Consider the following 19,011-nt stretch of genomic DNA (forward strand, 5'->3'; position numbering starts at 1 on the left):
TGTCCTTGCAGCAGATGGCACAACTCTTTCACTGCCTCCTTGGTGGCTTGGAGTATCTGCAGGCAAAATTCTTCTGACGAATCCAGGTAAATGTGTCTCTGCCTGTAAACACGGGTGTAAGGGTAACACTGGATGAGTGCAGTCAGCCTCTGGAGCAGCCTAAACTGCCTGGTATCCTTCCATTGCTGCTCCTCTTCTTCCTCCAGATAACATGTGAAGTGGGATTCCCAAGGGGTAAACCATTGTGCCAGTATTGTGGATGTATCAAATAAAAAGGAAGTGGACAAACACATAGTATAACGCTTCCTGATCAATTAAGTGCTAACAGGGGAAAAAAACAAAGAAGCTGGAAAATAGTCTCCGTATACAGCAATTAGTCTTTTTGTAGGCCTGTTTAAATGCATTTCCACATACAACGCAGCCCATAGCAACTCTGGATGTCGATTTTATAGAGGTGAGTTTGTGACTCCTCATGCAATTCTGATGCAAAATCCACGGTGTCGTGTTGACATACAAAGTCATCAGGGCCTCATTCAAATGTTGCAACTGGAAACTGGTTGGTGCTTCCAACTCCACTTGAAAACATAACCAGAAAATTAGATGGGGCACTAAATGGGCAGCGATTGGCCTAAGCAATTTCCACCCACTTTATGCTTGTTAATTAAGTGCAGTTGATTCGAAAATCTAGCCTCCCTCATCTGCAGTTAGGAGGCAACTATGCAAAAAGAAAGTGTTGTCCAATACATTAGCTACTCGCCACATGTGGCTAATTGAGAAGCCAGATGTGGCTAATTGCATTTCTGATTAGTAAATAAAAAATGAGTATCAGACACCTTCGTTGGGCAAGTGATCTCAATTCTCATATTCGCACGGTGTATGCATGTGAACTCTAACCTTTTTCTGTGTTTGTTGGTAAAATGGTAAGATGAAAAGCAGACTGTGCAAGTGTTTTTTGATCATTGTGTGTGCTTTATTTCCTTAGTTACTGAATGGTAGCAGATGGTTGTTAAGTAGACATACATGTGTGAAGTACTTTACCTATACTGTGTAAGTGTATATAAGGAGTTTTTTTACTACAGTTAGTGTATGTGGATAAAACGGTGTCGCCGTAGCCATACCTGTGGCTAGTTAGTGATTTCTATTGGACAACAACACGCTAAAAGTATGTATTGTACTTTACACAGAATTTGCCTCTGACAACGATCACAGAGACTTTGCAGGAGAGCTGGAGGTTTTGTGTAAACTTGGGCATCACCCCAACATCATCAATCTGCTGGGAGCCTGTGAGAACAGAGGTAAGAATTGAAAGCAAACCAAATTCTATATGAAGGTCAAAAAAAAATCAGAATACAGGACTCAGCAATATGAAGGTGGGTCGGTCTAAGTATATCAAACCCCTATGTATTTTCAAATACAGGTCAAAATGCACAGATTTGCACACAGCTAGTCTTCACAATCATAGTTAACTGCACGACACCAGACAATAAATCTCAAAAGACTTTCAGCCTCGCACATATCTGCATATGTTTTCTGTATATTTATTTGAGATTATATCAGGGAGTGTGCAGGAGTCAGGGGTTAGGTCAGAGAATGTGCAGCAGTCAACGGTTACGTCAAGTAGTGTACAGAAGTCAAGGGTTAGATCAAGTAGTGTACAGAAGTCAAGTGTTAGGTCGAATAGTGTACCGAAGTCAAGGGTTAGGTCGGATAGTGTACAGAAGTCAAGGGTTAGGTCGGATAGTGTACAGAAGTCAAGGGTTAGATCAAGTAGTGTACAGAAGTCAAGGGTTAGGTCAAGTAGTGTACAGAAGTCAAGGGTTAGGTCAAGTAGTGTACAGAAGTCAAGGGTTAGGTCGAATAGTGTACAGAAGTCAAGGGTTAGGTCGGATATTGTACAGAAGTCAAGGGTTAGGTCGAATAGTGTACAGAAGTCAAGGGTTAGGTCGGATAGTGTACAGAAGTCAAGGGTTAGGTCGGATAGTGTACAGAAGTCAAGGGTTAGATCAAGTAGTGTACAGAAGTCAAGGGTTAGGTCAAGTAGTGTACAGAAGTCAAGGGTTAGGTCAAGTAGTGTACAGAAGTCAAGGGTTAGGTCGAATAGTGTACAGAAGTCAAGGGTTAGGTCGGATATTGTACAGAAGTCAAGGGTTAGGTCGGATAGTGTACAGAAGTCAAGGGTTAGATCAAGTAGTGTACAGAAGTCAAGGGTTAGGTCAAGTAGTGTACAGAAGTCAAGGGTTAGGTCAAGTAGTGTACAGAAGTCAAGGGTTAGGTCAAGTAGTGTACAGAAGTCAAGGGTTAGGTCGGATAGTGTACAGAAGTCAAGGGTTAGATCAAGTAGTGTACAGGAGTTAAGGGTTAGGTCAAGTAGTGTACAGGAGTTAAGAGTTAGGTCAGATAATGTGCATATGATGACTTAAATTTGTCTGTTCTATGACTGTCCAGGTTACCTGTACATCGCTATTGAATATGCCCCATATGGAAACCTGTTAGACTTTTTACGGAAGAGCAGAGTTCTGGAAACAGACCCAGCTTTTGCAAGGGAGCATGGAACTGCATCAACACTGACCTCTCAACAGCTGCTACAGTTTGCATCTGATGTGACAAAGGGAATGCAGTATCTGAGCGAGAAACAGGTGAGCAATGGTATTGAAGGTGCTATACCTTTTCTTGATTTACTTGGCATCATTATGGTATCAACTGATGAGGATGAATGCAGTCTTAATCATTGTGAGTGTGCAGGTTAGCAGTGTGTGTGTGTACATGCCTGTGTATGTGGTCCATTTATTCTCAGACATATGCATAATCAGTATACAGTTGCTGTGTGCATGTTGGTGCACATTGGATGTGTGTGCATGTCAGTGTGCACCATTTGTGTATGTCTGCCTAAGCTGTGTGTGTGCATCAGCTGTGTATGTTTGCACAGGCTGTGTGTGTGTGCACCCGATGTGTATGTGTGCACAGGCTGTGTGAGTGTGCACCAGATGTGTATGTGTGCACAGGCTGTGTGTGTGTGCACCAGATGTGTATGTGTGCACAGGCTGTGTGTGTGTGCACCAGATGTGTATGTGTGCACAGGGTGTGTGTGTGTGTGTGTGACTATGAATGTCTGACAATGTGCAGTTAGCTGTATGAACGTGAAGGGAGCGGTTGGCAAGTCTGTGCACTGAGTTGATGAAGGTTTTAACCTGGGTGTGAAAGTATGTACACTGAGTACTATATAGGTGTGAATACTAGATATGTATAAAATAGTGTAGTTAACTGAATTGATGTGTGTGTTGTGTGCTACAATACTGGCTGACCATGTCAGTGTGAATAGGTATGCAATGCTGGGTATGTGAATACAAGGTGTGTAGTTTGCTGTATGAAAGTGTGGACTGACCGCAGGTAGGAGCCTGAGATAGATTTGTAAAAGTGTGCAGTTAGCTGTTTGTGTATGCTTGCTGAGAGTATGGCCAAGCTCTGTGTGGGTGTGTATATGTGTGTACATGCCCACAAGTGAATGTGATGGCAGAGTGAGTATAATATACTGGCTCTGTGCGTGTATGTGTGAGTATTTCCTGTCACTATTGTGGCAGAATAAGGATGTATTGCTGTACCTGAGCAAGCTGTTCCAGTACAGCTATAACACTGGCATCTACCCGACAATGTAGAAAATTGCCCAGGTATGTCCTGTCCACAAAAAGCAGGACAAATCCAATCCAGCTAATTACCGCCCCATCAGTCTACTCTCAATCATCAGCAAAGTGATGGAAGGTGTCGTTGACAGTGCTATCAAGCGGCACTTACTCACCAATAACATGCTCACCGATACTCAGTTTGGGTTCCGCCAGGACCACTCGGCTCCAGACCTCATTACAGCCTTGGTCCAAACATGGACAAAAGAGCTGAATTCCAGAGGTGAGGTGAGAGTGACTGCCCTTTACATCAAGGCAGCATTTGACCAAGTGTGGCACCAAGGAGCCTGAGTAAAATTGAAGTCAATGGGAATCAGGGGGAAAACTCTCCAGTGGCTGGAGTCATACCTAGCACAAAGGAAGATGGTAGTGGTTGTTGGAGGCCAATCATCTCAGCCCCAGAACATTGCTGCAGGAGTTCCTCAGGGCAGTGTCCTAGGCCCAACCATCTTCAGCTGCTTCATCAGTGACTTTCCCTCCATCATAAGGTCAGAAATGGGTATGTTCGCTGATGATTGCACAGTGCTCAGTTCCATTCGCAACCCCTCAGATAATGAAGCAGTCCGTGCCCGCATGCAGCAAGACCTGGACAACATCCAGTCTTGGGCTGATAGGTAACAAGTAACATTTGCACCAGACAAGTGCCAGGCAATGACCATCTCCAACAGGAGAGAGTCTAACCACCTCCCCTTGACATTCAATGGCATTACCATCGCCAAATCCCCCACCATCAACATCCTGGGGGTCACCATTGACCAGAAACTTAACTGGACCAGCCACATAAATACAGTGGCTGCAAGAGCAGGTCAGAGGCTGGGTATTCTGTGGCGAGTGACTCACCTCCTGACTCCCCAAAGCCTTTCCACCATCTACAAGGCTCAAGTCAGGAGTGTGATGGAATACTCTCCACTTGCCTGGATGAGTGCAGCTCCAACAACACTCAAGAAGCTCGACACCATCCAGGACAAAGCAGCACACTTGATTGGCACCCCATCCACCACCCTAAACATTCACTCCCTTCACCACCGGCGCACTGTGGCTGCAATGTGTACCATCTACAGGATGCACTGCAGCAACTCACCAAGGCTTCTTTGACAGCACCTCCCAAACCCGCGACCTCTACCACCCAGAAGGACAAGGACAGCAGGCACATGGGAACAACACCACCTGCACGTTCCCCTCCAAGTCACATACCATTCCGACTTGGAAATATATCGTCGTTCCTTCATCGTCACAGGGTCAAAATCCTGGAACTCCCTACCTAACAGCACTGTGGGAGAACCTTCACCACACGGACTGCAGCGGTTCAAGAAGATGGCTCACCACCACCTTCTCAAGAGCAATTAGGGATGGGCAATAAATGCCGGCCTCGCCAGCAACGCCCACATCCCATGAACGAATAAAAAAAAAGTTGTGTGCCTGTTACATGTGAATCCATCCATGTGATTGGTATATGCATGTGTATATATTGGCTATGTATTCATTTGTTGGTGTATTGGCTGGATGAGGATATACTGGTTGTTTGTTGATATTCAAAGCAGAAATAATTGAATACTCCCACTGATTGGTGTTGACAACATCAGTTATGCGCTTACACATCTGAACACATCAACAAACATATCAGCAAACAGAAAGCTGCCCAGACAGCAGTACACAGACCTCCACACAAATAGGCACATCTCTTTCACACAGGTGCCCAAATTACTTAATCATTTTCATACCACAATTCCTGCCACACTGCCAGATTATTCTACCATCCCTGAGCCTCAGTCCCATTCTAATTGTACTCTTTGAGCTCTGATCCCCGTATATTGCCGAAGTACTCTTCTGTTTCCAAGTCTGATGCAAAATTTGTCTCAGTTCATTCACAGGGATCTCGCAGCCAGAAATGTGTTAGTGGGAGAAAATCTCGTGGCTAAAATCGCAGACTTTGGACTGTCCCGAGGGGAAGAGGTGTATGTAAAAAAAACCATGGTAAGATTTAATAAGACAGTATTTTACCCTTCAGATTGTTAGTTTATTTTTCTCTCATTAAAGCCTCCTGTGAATCATGTGACCATATTGCTCTGTACTGATAATGACTCCAGGACTGGAGCACATTATCTAGGCTGACACTTTAGTGCGCTACTGAGGTGTGTTGCATTGTCTCGAGTGCCATCCTTTGGATGAGATGTTAAACCGAGGCCACGTCTGTTTGTTCCTGTGGTTGAGATGGATATTAATGATCCTGTGGCACTATTCAAAGTAGAGTAAGGAATTCTCTTGGTGTTCTGGTCACAAATCGATTAACTGGTAATACATCGCATCTGTTTGTGGGATCTTCCTGTATGCAAATTGCCTACATAACACAAGTTCCTCGATTTCAAAGTGCCATATAAATGTAATTCCCAAAGAATCCATTCCAATTTTGTACCCTGACCTGTAATCATTCTGCTCTAACGAACCTTACTCAGCACACTATTTTTTTCCTTGCTGATTGTTTAGGGGCGTCTCCCAGTGCGATGGATGGCAATCGAGTCCTTGAACTATAGCGTTTATACAACAAAAAGTGATGTGTGAGTAACCAATAATTAGAAAATGGATTTTGTAGAAGTTCTAATTTTAACATATTTCTCATTAATGTACTCGTGCAGCTAATGACCTCTGATCTGGGGTGAAATCTTCGAATGGAAAACAGGATTTAACAATCTCCCAACAGAATCATGGGAATGCGTTGGAACATCTGGAGCGAAACTTTCAGCTTTGAGGGTGCGGGGGGCATAGAACACATACCTGAGATACATCCTGCCTGCTTCTCCTTTCCATTGACCTAAATAGAAAGGAAGAGCGGGTAGAGTTTATAACAGGGAGCCAATCCGCTACCGCCCGTTTTACACTGAAGTTGAAAGCTCCGCCCGTGATTTCTAAGAATGCTGTTTTGTTAGTGGATTGTTAGTTGTGAAGAAAAACAGTCTCCCAATTAATACTAAAGGAGGAATTCCCCTCCTGGTTCTTACTGACATCAAACCAATAGAAATAAACCATGATTTTTTAATGTTTTAATAACATGTTATTTATTAGTTTTATGCATTAAGAAATATTCATGAGGTTACAGATTATACTGTATTTATACAACAAGCAATACCATTTCTTAATATAACAGAAAGATTATTGAAACCAATCCCTTTTCAATACATACAAACAGACAGTAGCGAGAGAAAAGAACTGTTTAAGGCAGCGATGACTGATTCAAGGCCATCCTCCTTTGTAATCTGATATTTTTTGTGAAAATGCTTCAGCTCCCCTCCTCTGCACCCAGCCATATCTCCTTCCATGACTGATGATACACTTTAAAAAGGGAGAGTGGATCATGGTTTAATCATTATCATTAAGCCCCAGGGAGACAGATTCTGGCCATCCCTGCTGCTCGGCCGTAGCTTGGTTCTGGTCATCTCCATCACTGGGCCACAAGCAGGTTCTTGTGCTCCACCAAATTCATTTTACAACACTGTGCGACACAGCGGGGTTTGCAGGCAGTTACTAACGGACCAATGATTACACAGTCACATGATAATTACAGATAATGAAGACCATTCGGCCCATCTTAACTCATCCGTCCAGAAAGACCCTACCTCCCCTAATTCCAGCATCTAATTGTTTCTTAAATGATTCCAGGATTTTAACTTACTCCATCTGGGCGTTCTTTCCGTGGGCTGATCATTCTTTATGCAAAGAATTTCCTGATATCAGTTTTACCTTTTACTAGTTTTATCCTGACAGTTGCATCATCTTAGTTCTGGTAACAGCCTTTTCTGCACTTTTTCCAGTGCTTCAATATCCTTTCTGTAGTATGGAGACCTGACTTACACACAGTACTCCAAGTGTGATCTAATTAAGCTTCTATATAAATTTAACATTACCTCCCTGATTTCATAATCTGTTCCTCTGGAAATGAACCCCAGTACTTTGTTTGCACTCTTTATGGCCTTATCAAATTGTGATGCAACTATGAAGAAAAATTGAGCAGGCTAGGGCTCTTTTCTCTGGAAAAGAGAAGACCAAGAGGAGACCTGATAGAGGTCTTTAAAATGTGAAAGGGTTCAATCGGGTGGATGTGGAGAAACTATTTCCACCCTGTGGATGAGCCCAGAACAAGGGAACATAAATATAAGATAGCCACTAATATTTCAAATAAAGAGTTTAGGAATTTTTTTAATGCAGAGTGGTGAGAATGTAGAACTCGCTGCCACATGGACTGGTTGAAGCAAATAGCATTGATGCATTTAAGGGGAGTCTTGATGCATACACACGGGAGAAGGGAATAGGTGGGAAGGGTGGGAAGAGGTACTTCGAGTCCAGAAGAGGCTCATGTGGATTATAAACACCAGCATAGACCATTTAGGCGAAGGGCCTGTTTCTATGTTGTAGATTCTATGTAATTCTATATTTTATTTTTGAATCTAAGTCATTGATGTAAATTAGAAACAGTAGTGGTCCCAACACTGATCCCTGGAGTACCCCATTCAGTTCTTCTCCCCCTACCCTGACTTACCTCCTCTAACAAGTACTTGTTGTGTTTTACCCTTCAGCCAATTTCTTGTCCATACCTAAGATTTGCCCTGAATCCCCACAGCTTTGAGCTTAACTAATGTTAACTAGTCTTTCATGTGGAGCTTTGTCAAATGCCTTCTATAAATCTAGATTCAACACATCGTGGGTTGTACCACAGTCCATTTGGGATGTCACTTCCTCAATGGCGTAAAGAAGGTTGGTCAGGCAGGATCTCCCTCTTCTGAATCCACACTGACTGGTTTTAATCAAGTTATTAATGTACTGATGATCCTGGATCCATCTTAACAAGGTCAACTTGGATGTTTATAGCACCCTTAATGTCAAAAGACATCCCAAGGCGCTTCACAAGAGATGTAAGGAAATGGATCTGGTTTCCCCCTGCCCTGCCCTCCCACCCCAATTTATCTAATTTAATTGATTTCCAATTCCAAACTCAATATGAAGGGACCGAGTGTAATGTATCCAAGTTTGCTGACGATACAAAGCTAGGTGGGAAAGTAAGCTCTGAGGAGGACACAAAGGGCACAATTTTAATATGCCGGCGGGAAAAGTCCGGCGGGGGTGATTTGCAGGCACCAAGCCCGGAAGGGAAGTGGGTGGGTTTGCGATCGCAACCGTGATGAGGCCAATTAAAACCTCTTCCGGGATTCGCACCCGGCGGCCAGCCTGACTGACAGGCTGGCCGCCGAAAGGAGCTGCACTTCCGAGGGGGGGGAGGGGAAAAAGAGAGAGAGAGACCTCGTCGACCATTGGGAGAGAGATAGTCTGATTATGGATTGTTTCCAAAGCACCTGGACCTGGCACTCTTCCTCAGGCATTATTTTCCTCGTACCATTATCATCCTGGCACAAGAAACTTGCATGAAACAAAACTAGTGTCCAGGCTACACTTGCTTTTCTGTTGGGATTTTGTACTTTAGTGCTGGGAGTTGATTCTTGGTCAGCGACGAGAAAGAAAGAACTTGCATTTAAAGAACCCAGCAACATTTAGGATTTCATAAATATTTGGCCACAGTCATATAATGTGGTTAAAGGGCAGTTTATTAACTTTTCATAAAATATGACAAATTTGTGTAGATATTGCAATGTGTGTTTTTTTCAGAAGTATTAGTCCAAGTCTAAAAATCTGCTGGTTAACATGTATGCTGTAATCTGTCAGTCTTGTCATATTTTCATTCCCCATAGCCCTAGTGCATTAATTTGATGCTATGTCTTCCATCATTGGGAAAGAGATCGGAGGGGTGGGGGGAGATAAAGATCGGAGGGGTGGGGGGAGACATCGGACATTGAGTGGGGGGGGATGCGGGTGATATCGTTTGTAAGGTATGTTTATTTATTTTTTTACAATGGGAAATGTAATTTTATTTAATTTATTTAGTTTATTTTCCACTGATCCGGCCCTTCCCATCTGATTTTGCCAGGCATAAATCAGAAGCCGTGGGAAAGCCACCCAAGTAGCGTTAAAATCTTTTTAACTGTCCAATATGCAAAAAATTAACTCTGTGTTCGTCAGCGGGTTGGAGCCGGGATTCCTGCCCGCTCCAGAAGATCCCAATTTTCTTTGCCGCCCCACCCCTGACGCATCCAGACTTCGGTTTTAAAATTGAGCCCGAAGAGTCTGCAAAAGGATATAGACGGGTTAAGTGAGTGGGCAAGAAGGTGGCAGATGGAGTATAATTTGGGGAAGTGTGAGGTTATTCACTTTGGTAGGAAGAACAGAAAAACAGAATATTTTTTAAATGGTGAGAAACTATTAAATGTTGTTGTTCAGAGAGACTTGGGTGTCCTCGTACAAGAAACACAGAAAGTTAGCATGCAGGTACAGCAAGCAATTAGGAAGGCAAATGGCATGTTGGCCTTTATTGCAAGGGGGTTGGAGGACAAGAGTAAGGAAGTCTTATTACAATTGTACAGGGCTTTGGTGAGACCTCACCTGGAGTACTGCGTAGAGTTTTGGTCTCCTTATCTAAGGAAGGATATACTCTCCTTAGAGGCGGTGCAACGAAGGTTCACTAGATTAATTCCTGGGATGAGAGGGTTGTCCTATGAAGAGAGGTTGAGTAGAATGGGCCTATACTGTCTGGAGCTTAGAAGAATGAGAGGTGATCTCATTGAAACATATAAGATTATGAGGAGTCTTGACAGGGTAGACGCTGAGAGATTGTTTCCCCTGGCTAGAGAGTCTAGAACTAGGGGGCATAGTCGCGGGATATGGGGTCAGCCATTCAAGACTGAGATGAGGAGGAATTTCTTCACGCAGAGGTTTGTGAACCTTTGGCATTCTCTACCCCAGATGGCTGTGGATGCTGAGTCATTGAATGTATTCAAGGCTGAGATGGATAGATTTTTGGACTCTCGGGGAATCAAGTGATATGGGGATCGGGCAGGAAGGTGGAGTTCAGGTCGAAGATCAGCCATGATCCTATTGAATGGCGGAGCAGGCTCAAGGGGCCATATGGCCTACTCCTGCTCCTATTTCTTATATTCTAATATTCCTCACTTGGCTTTAGGTACAACCCTTCTCTCCTCTACAGTCATTCTTACTTGGAAAATGTTCTCAGTTATTTATGAACGTGGCATTGCTATTTTTACATCAGGATGGCAAATATTCGCTAACAACCTGAATTTTCTTGGTGAACCCCCCTCTTTTCCTAAACACTGGGAGTAAACCACAGAACATTACTTTGCATCCCCTAACTTTGAGCTTTTAGGCAATCCTTGTATATTTGGCCTTTATGGTCCGTATATTATTTCTTCCTCTCCCTGTGTTGTTTACCCCTAGGTGGACTATTACCATTGGCCCTGATATTTGCAGGGAGGTAGCTGGGCGGGGAAGCTTAACGACCCATCCTGCCGAGTTTAATGGCAGGACCTGATTTAAATTTTTGCACTCCTTTTCCCGGCCGGCAGCCAGCCAGATTGAGAGGCTGTCGGGCGGGAAGGCTTGTGGCACCAGGCCGCAGCCGGGTAGCAGAGAGGAGGGAGGGAGGGAGAGATCCTGTGTCGGGGGGAGCATCAGGGGGGGTCATAGGTGGGGGGTCAGAGAGAATAGTTGGGGGCCGGAGAGATCGGGGGGGCCGTGGAGAAATGTCAAGGGACGGAGAGATGGGGGGAGGGGGGGAATCATTGATAGATGGGCCGGATAGATCGGGGAGGCGGAGAGGTTGGTCAAGGGCCGGAAAAATCGGGGGAGGGCGGGTCAATAGGTAGCGGAGGTCCGATTGGGGAGAGGGGGAATCCAATCATGGGGGTCCGATCACGTGGAGTGGGAAACAGGTTTGCTTGGGGTTCTGGGGGGGAAGCAGTCCTGCTCCTCCTGGCCCACAAGCAGTGCTGGAAAAGCACTTACCTGCTGGATCCAGCCGTTCTCGCCTCCCTTCAGCTGCCGGGTTTCCCGAGCCCTGGCAAACCCAGCCCGCTGCCATTAAAATTAAAACACAGCTAAAATTTGATGTACGCAGCCTCATTAAAATATTTAAATTAGGAACCCGCCCCTGGAGACCAGGTTAGTTGCCCGCCCCCCAACAACCCGCCTCTGTTAAAACCGGAAGTGGGCACATTGGAAGTGGGTTGGGGTCGGGTTTTCCATTTTTGAATTTTTAAACCCGTGCCCCTCTCCCGCCCGTCCTGGGGGGTGAAATTTGCCCCCATTGGGCCCCTTCCTGCCTCTTTCCATAGGCATCCTATAGGCATCGACTTTACAGCATAGATGGCTATCTACTTTCCTGACCAAAAAACCCCCTAAAACTACAGACTCTCTGTCACCTGCGAACTGCGTCTCAGTCCGGGCTGTCCTTCCTGGTTTCCTTGCTGCCATTTCTTCTAAGACCTATTTTCCTGATGGTCACCATCTTATTAAGTTATTGTTATCCCATTGAGTGATCATTCCCCTCACTCATGGGCATCGTTTATCCTTAGTTTTGTACTTCAGCGGAATACATATCAGATAGGACAGACACACTGCAATGATTAAATGCTGATGATGCAGAGTAGGCCTCCGCTCCTGTGGAGCAGTTTCTATATTTTGTTATCAAGATGGTTCTACAGGAAATATGACTCTGTTCACTGATGCTCTCAGTCGGAACCTTGCAAGTAAAGATAACTTTTCTTAGGAAGCAGCTTGTGCTCATTCAACCACAAGCAGTTGCTGTTTGCATCCAGTGGTGTGAGGCACTGATATTCAAAAATAAAACAAGTGTTTCAGGCCGATATAACTCCAGCTACATGGATAGCGATGGACTGATTACAGGGCAGTGCTTTACCGGGATTCCAATGCAGAGTAATCCCCAGGTAATCCCTGGCCATTGGATTCAGGGTCACTTGAATGAGTGATGGGAACTACAGTCTAGATTTTCTGCTTTTTAGACCTGAGTGGCTATTGATGGGACAAACTCAAATGGAAGTTGGCCGTTTGTACCCAATTTAACAAGGTCAGCTTATTAACATTGCTTCATATGCAGATTTGTTTCAGTGTAGGGAGCACATAAATGGCCTGAGGGAAATTGCACACAGGTGAAATTTAAAGCATCATATTAGGGTGACAAAAATTCTGAAAGCCTTTGGAGAGCCTCAGAAAGCATCTCAACCTATTAGCAGCTCAAGCCAAGGCAGGAGTGCAGGGGACTAAGAAGTGACAGGCATAAAATGAAGGGAAAGGAAACCCACGGTGCAAACATGAGGCTGCAGTGATGGAGCACTCAATTCCCTGTTTGATGGCTGCTGAAGTGGAGGTGTTGTTGCATGAGACTGGTCCTCTGCGCCACTACATGATGCCATCCCCATAGGACAGCACGCAATGTGACACAAACCATTCTAAGGGTGTAAAAGGACTTGTTCTTTAAACTACGTAACACATTACACAGAAAACAACTATAAACTAGGGACTAAATACTCCATTTTTTTCACACTATTAGTTTCAGTTACTGCTCAGAACCATCAGGTTAGTACTCCCCACTGTCAATGCTCAGTTACTGCTCGTAGCTATCAGGTTAGTACTCCCCACTGTCAATGCCCAGTTACTGCTCGGAGCTGTCAGATTAGTACTCCCCACTGTCAATGCCCAGTTACTGCTCGGAGCTGTCAGATTAGTACTCCCCACTGTCAATGCCCAGTTACTGCTCGGAGCTGTCAGATTAGTACTCCCCACTGTCAATGCCCAGTTACTGCTCGGAGCTGTCAGATTAGTACTCCCCACTGTCAATGCCCAATTACTGCTCGGAGCTATCAGGTTAGTACTCCCCACTGTCAATGCCCAGTTACTGCTTGGAGCTGTCAGATTAGTACTCCCCACTGTCAATGCCCAGTTACTGCTCGGAGCTGTCAGATTAGTACTCCCCACTGTCAATTCGCAGTTACTGCTCGGAGCTGTCAGATTAGTACTCCCCACTGTCAATGCCCAGTTACTTCATGGAGTTGTCAGGTTAGTACTCCCCACTGTAAATGCCCAGTTACTTCATGGAGTTGTCAAATTAGTACTCCCCACTGTCAATGCCCAATTACTGCTCAGAGCTGTTGGATTATTGTTTGAGCTATTAGTGATCATGTGCTATTCAATTATATTTTCTGTCAATCAAATTGCAAATGGTTCATATATGAATTTTATCTTTTCCTCAGCTGGTCATTTGGAGTGTTGTTGTGGGAGATTGTCAGCCTTGGTAAGTGACATCAGCAGCGCATTTCTATAATGTGCTGGAGAATTGGTTTCTTTTGCCTTTATTGTTTGTGTGTGTGTGTATCTCCACTATGCATCTCTCTGCTTCTAACTTTTCTGTCTCTCATCACTTCACAATATTTTTGTATTGATTTTTCAAATGTTCAGTGTCACTGCTGGGATTATACAGACACCACTACATATTGTTTCCTTCTGGCTCATGAAGAACAAAGTCACTGTGATCTCATGCTGTTTCAATGGGGAAAATTTTAACTCTACCTACTTGGCGGAAACTGGGTAGGTGGAAAGATAAAATCGGCCAGGTTACTTCCCTGCCCTGGAACCTCCGGGAGCTGGTTCCCGATTTTAACCTGCTCTACTGAGCAGGAGGCAAGGCCACCTGCCTAAAGCTCCTAGGGTCCTTCTTTACATGTCCAGATAATGTCATCAGTTTTAACTCAATGGCCTCATTTTTGGTGCACCAAGTGAGTTTCTAACTCACACCACTACCCACCTGCCCAACACCCAGAGTTAAAATCAGGCTAAGTGCTGTGGCATGTTCTTGGTTTAATTTATATATCATGCCTTCATGGTCACTTTTTACTAATACTAGATTTTTATTTAAACTGAATTCAAATTCTCAAACTGCCATGGTTAGATTTTAACTCAGGTTCTCTGGATTATTAGTCCAGGTCTCTGGATTACTAGTCCAGTAACATAACCATTACACTACCGTAGTCTTCTCTCTTGCTCCTTTCAAACTTGGTGTTGGCCTGTATTATGGATCTTGGTCTTACAAAGGTGTCTTAATTTTAAAAAAGTCTGCCCCATTTCTGTATTTATCTTGTGCTAATTGCTGTCTGTTTTAGGTGGAACACCGTATTGTGGAATGACATGTGCAGAACTCTATGAGAAATTACCTCAGGGCTACCGAATGGAGAAACCCCTCAACTGTGATGATGAAGTGTGAGTAACTACCTGCTGTCCTCTCATATTTGCAGGTTGCCATGCTGACTCTGTTTTGTAGTCACAACATGAGTTGTTCTCACAAAATGTTTGTCTTTTTGACTTCTTTAAGTCTTTATTTCACATTTGTTTTCCACATTTGTGAGCATTTCATTCCATGTGCAGTACAATGTATATATTTCTTTCAAATATCTCACCTCTCATTCTGATCAATCTAAATATGTTTTAATATTAAAGGTCATTCTTCAATCTGACAGTTATCTGTGAGAATTCCATTGTTATTTTTTAGGATTGTTTGTGTGTGTGTGTGTGTGTGTATTTATACGCATGCAAGTGTGCACCTAAAGAGTGCAAGGGAGAAGCCAATTCCAATATAATACCAAACCATTCAATCCAATTTATCTGGAATTCATACCTAACATCTCTATAATAGGGTTACACTCTCCAATGAGATACACTCACTCCTTGTCTTTAAATGCTCTCTTTTGATGGCGAATTCTCATTTTTTGACAGAACATTTTATAACTCTTGGCAAAGAAAAATTCTCCTTTATTTTGAAGCAACACTGTCTCTGTTCAATCAGATTATTTTCTCCTTTCTTCACTTCCTTTTAATGGGAAACTCTTAATCAATTCAATTCAAATCAAAGCACCATGTTTCTGAGTTCACACTTTTTATAAATAGCTGAAAATTCACATTTAACTAAACAGGAAAAACTGAAGCCGGCTTTCTTCTCTTTGAAATTTCTTGTTGCATCAACTTAAAATTTGATGAGAAAATCAGAAGCATTTTTATGAAAATCAACAGTTATTGTTTAAACCTTTCATCTTTGCTTATTTAAAACCTCCTTAGCTACGAATTCATGAGACAATGCTGGAGGGACCGGCCCTATGAGCGACCGACCTTTGCACAGATTTCAGTGCAACTGAACCGAATGCTTGAAGCAAGAAAGGTAATTCATCTGATGTGAAACCTGATGGAAAATAGTTGGGATTATTAACTAACCGTGAGTAGTGGTCAGTCATACAAAGAGCCCAAGAACAGCTGGTATTGACATAATAACATTCACTGTAAGTCCGAAGGGCTCCTGTTGTGAGCTACACAGCAGCTGGTGTGGCTCCAGAGTGCTTGGTGTTAACAGGCGTACACAGGAGTGATGTGTAGAAACCTCAACTAAATATATCTCTGTAAAATAAACATTTGGATTTTCCCCTGATGTAAGTCAAGGGTTTTTAAAAATTATTTTTCTCTCCAGTTTTTTTTCATCTCTACAGATTTTCCTGAGTGTGGGGTGCACAGAGGTCACAGCCCATGTGTTTTCCCTCACTGCGAGACCAAATGCACTGTATTCCCTCTCTGAAGGGCCAGACACAATGGCCCTGAAATTCCACAGGTGGTGACTCCGCCGCCTGCTCCTGGATCACATCCAGCAGTGACATCCAAAATCCACCCACGCCAGAGTCTGTGGGGTCCATGGGAGGAACCTCACTTACTTGGGGCCAGCGGGAGGATATACCACAAGGGTTGTTCTTTGGTGTCCGCCTACACCATACTCCAGGAAATTGGGGCAGCCTCCAAGCTGTGGGGAAGAGGGGTTGCACAGCCCTCCCTCCTCCTCTCCCCCCACCACCTTCTCCGGACACAGCATCGATTGGCCCCAGATTGAAGTAGAGATCTCACCCCAGCATGGGCAGAGGGATCCTGCAAGCCCAAAGGAAATTCAGGGCCTCTGTGTGCATCTTGGTGCCTGTTATGAGGCTGACACACCATATTGATGCTATACCTGTGTTTTCCAGGCAATGTCCAACCTTGCCTCCTGGTTGGTAGAACTGATCGCATGTGTGGTCAGTAAATTGAAGTGTCAAATCCATGTCCTCTGAATTGGAAAGTAATGCTTCTACTCTGTAGCTACTTTGTTAGAAATAAATCTTTAATGGGGAAAGTGGGCAGTGCAGTGGATTGGAACAGTCAGCTCTGGATTCTGGGTTTGGTTCCTACCCACACTGTTGAGATGTAGTCTGGCTGTAATGGTCATATGCAAAATGAAATTGGCAACTCTGAACCCAGACCCTAGTGATTGTGAGTCTGTAGCAAAAACGGCTCTTGTTTTGGCCACATTTGTCACCTAATTGGCAATCTTACTCAAAAAGCTTGTGGGAAATGGTGATGTCACATTTGTGCAATAGTAGGTGCTTTCTTGTTGGTGCAAAGAAGGATTTACTCTGCAGCTGATGTGCTGGGTAAATAAAACGAGAAAATATTTTTCATTGCGCAAGCATCCCTCAGCATGAAGAGTGCCAAAAAATATTTTAAAAGTTTCCCTAATGGCTCTGTGAGTTTACCCAATGAGGGGCTGAGCTACAGCCTGGCTGAGCTCTAGAGTCGCAGAAGGTCCCATGTTGAATCCCTGATATAGGCTGACCTGGCTAATCTTAACTGGGGAGTTGGTAGGGACACTGGTCTCAGTGGTCCTGGGTTAGGTTGAGGAACAGCAAAGCTAGCTAGAGTGCACATTGTGGATAGAAACGTAGAAAATAGGAGCAGGAGTAGGTCATTCGACCCTTCGAGCCTGCTCCGCCATTCAATGTGATCATAGCTGATCCTCTATCTCAATACCATATTCCCGCTCTCTCCCCATACCCCTTGATGCCTTTTGTGTCTAGAAATCTATCCATCTCCTTCTTAAATATATTCAGTGACTTGGCCACAGCATTCTGTGGTAGAGAATTCCACAGATTCACCACCCTCTGAGTGAAGAAATTTCTTCTCATCTCTGTCCTAAATGTCCTATCCCGTATCCTCAGACTGTGAGCCCCCGTTCTGGACCCCCCCAGCCAGGGGAAACATCCTCCCTGCATCCAGTCTGTCTAGCCCTGTCAGAATTTTATAAGTTTCAATGAGATCCCCTCTCATTCTTCTAAACTCTAGTGAAAACAGGCCTAGTCGACCCAATCTCTCCTCATACGACAATCCTGCCATCCCAGAAATCAGTCTGGTGAACCTTCGCTGCACTCCCTCTACGGCAAGTATATCCTTTCTTAGGCAAGGAGACCAAAACTGCACACAATACTCCAGGTGTGGTCTCACCAAGACCCTGTATAACTGCAGTAAGACATCCTTGCTCCTGTACTCAAATCCTCTTGCAATGAAGGCCAACATACCATTTGCCTTCCTAACTGCTTGCTGCACCTGCATGTTTGCTTTCAGTGTCCAGTGTACAAGGACACCCAGGTCCCTTTGTACATCAACATTCCCCAATCTATCACCATTTAAATAATATTCTGCCTTTCTGTTTTTCCTTCTGAAGTGAATAACTTCACATTTATTCACAAAATAAATTTGCATCTGCCATGTATTTGCCCACTAAATCGCCTTGAAGCCTCTTTGTATCCTCCTCACAACTCACAATCCCACCTAGCTTTTGGTCGTCCTCAAACTTGGAAATATTACATTTGGTTCCCTCATCCAAATCATTGATATATATTGTGAATAGCTGGGGCCCATGCATTGATTCCTGCGGTACCCCACTAGTCACCGCCTGCCACCCCGAAAAAGACTCATTTATTCCTACTCTCTGTCGCCTGTCTTAACCAATTTTCAATCCATGCCAGTATATTACCCCTAATCCCATGTGCTTTAATTTTACACACTAACCTCTTATGTGGGACTTCATCAAAAGCCTTCTGAAAATCTAAATACACCACATCCATTGGTTCTCCCCTATCTATGCTACCAGTTACATCCTCAAAAAACTCCAGTAGGTTTGTCAAACATTATTTCCCTTTCATAAATCCATGTTGACTTTGTCTAATCCTGTTGATATTTTCTAAGTGTCTTGTTATCACATCCTTTATAATAAACTCTAGCATTTTCCCTGATGTTAGGCTAACTGGTCTGTAGTTCCCTGTTTTCTCTCTCCCTCCTTTTTTAAATAGTGGGGTTACATTTGCCACCCTCCAATCTGCAGGAACTGTTCCATAATCTATAAAATTTTGGAAGATGACAACCAATGCATCCATTATTTCCGTGGCTACCTCTTTTAGTACTCTGGGATGCAAATTATCAAGCCCTGGGGATTTATTGGCTTTCAGTCCCATTAATTTCTTCAGCACTATTTTTACTAATACTAATTTCCTTTAATTCCTCCTTCTCACTAGACCCTTGGTTC

General features: G+C 43.9%; 1 protein-coding gene across 2 annotated transcripts in view; it reads left to right on the forward strand.

Annotated features, from left to right (window-relative positions):
• Positions 1–19,011, forward strand: part of tie1 (tyrosine kinase with immunoglobulin-like and EGF-like domains 1) — a 102,671-nt gene that overhangs the window by 80,592 nt on the left and 3,068 nt on the right. For both annotated transcript variants that reach the window (XM_067990005.1, XM_067990006.1), the window contains 7 exons: positions 1,185–1,295; positions 2,446–2,636; positions 5,538–5,651; positions 6,162–6,232; positions 13,841–13,881; positions 14,747–14,843; positions 15,696–15,795. In XM_067990005.1, the coding sequence (XP_067846106.1) occupies positions 1,185–1,295; positions 2,446–2,636; positions 5,538–5,651; positions 6,162–6,232; positions 13,841–13,881; positions 14,747–14,843; positions 15,696–15,795 (725 nt within the window). The remainder of the gene's footprint in view (positions 1–1,184; positions 1,296–2,445; positions 2,637–5,537; positions 5,652–6,161; positions 6,233–13,840; positions 13,882–14,746; positions 14,844–15,695; positions 15,796–19,011) is intronic.

Source organism: Heptranchias perlo, chromosome 9 (genome assembly GCF_035084215.1).
Source record: "Heptranchias perlo isolate sHepPer1 chromosome 9, sHepPer1.hap1, whole genome shotgun sequence".
NCBI lineage: Eukaryota > Metazoa > Chordata > Chondrichthyes > Hexanchiformes > Hexanchidae > Heptranchias > Heptranchias perlo.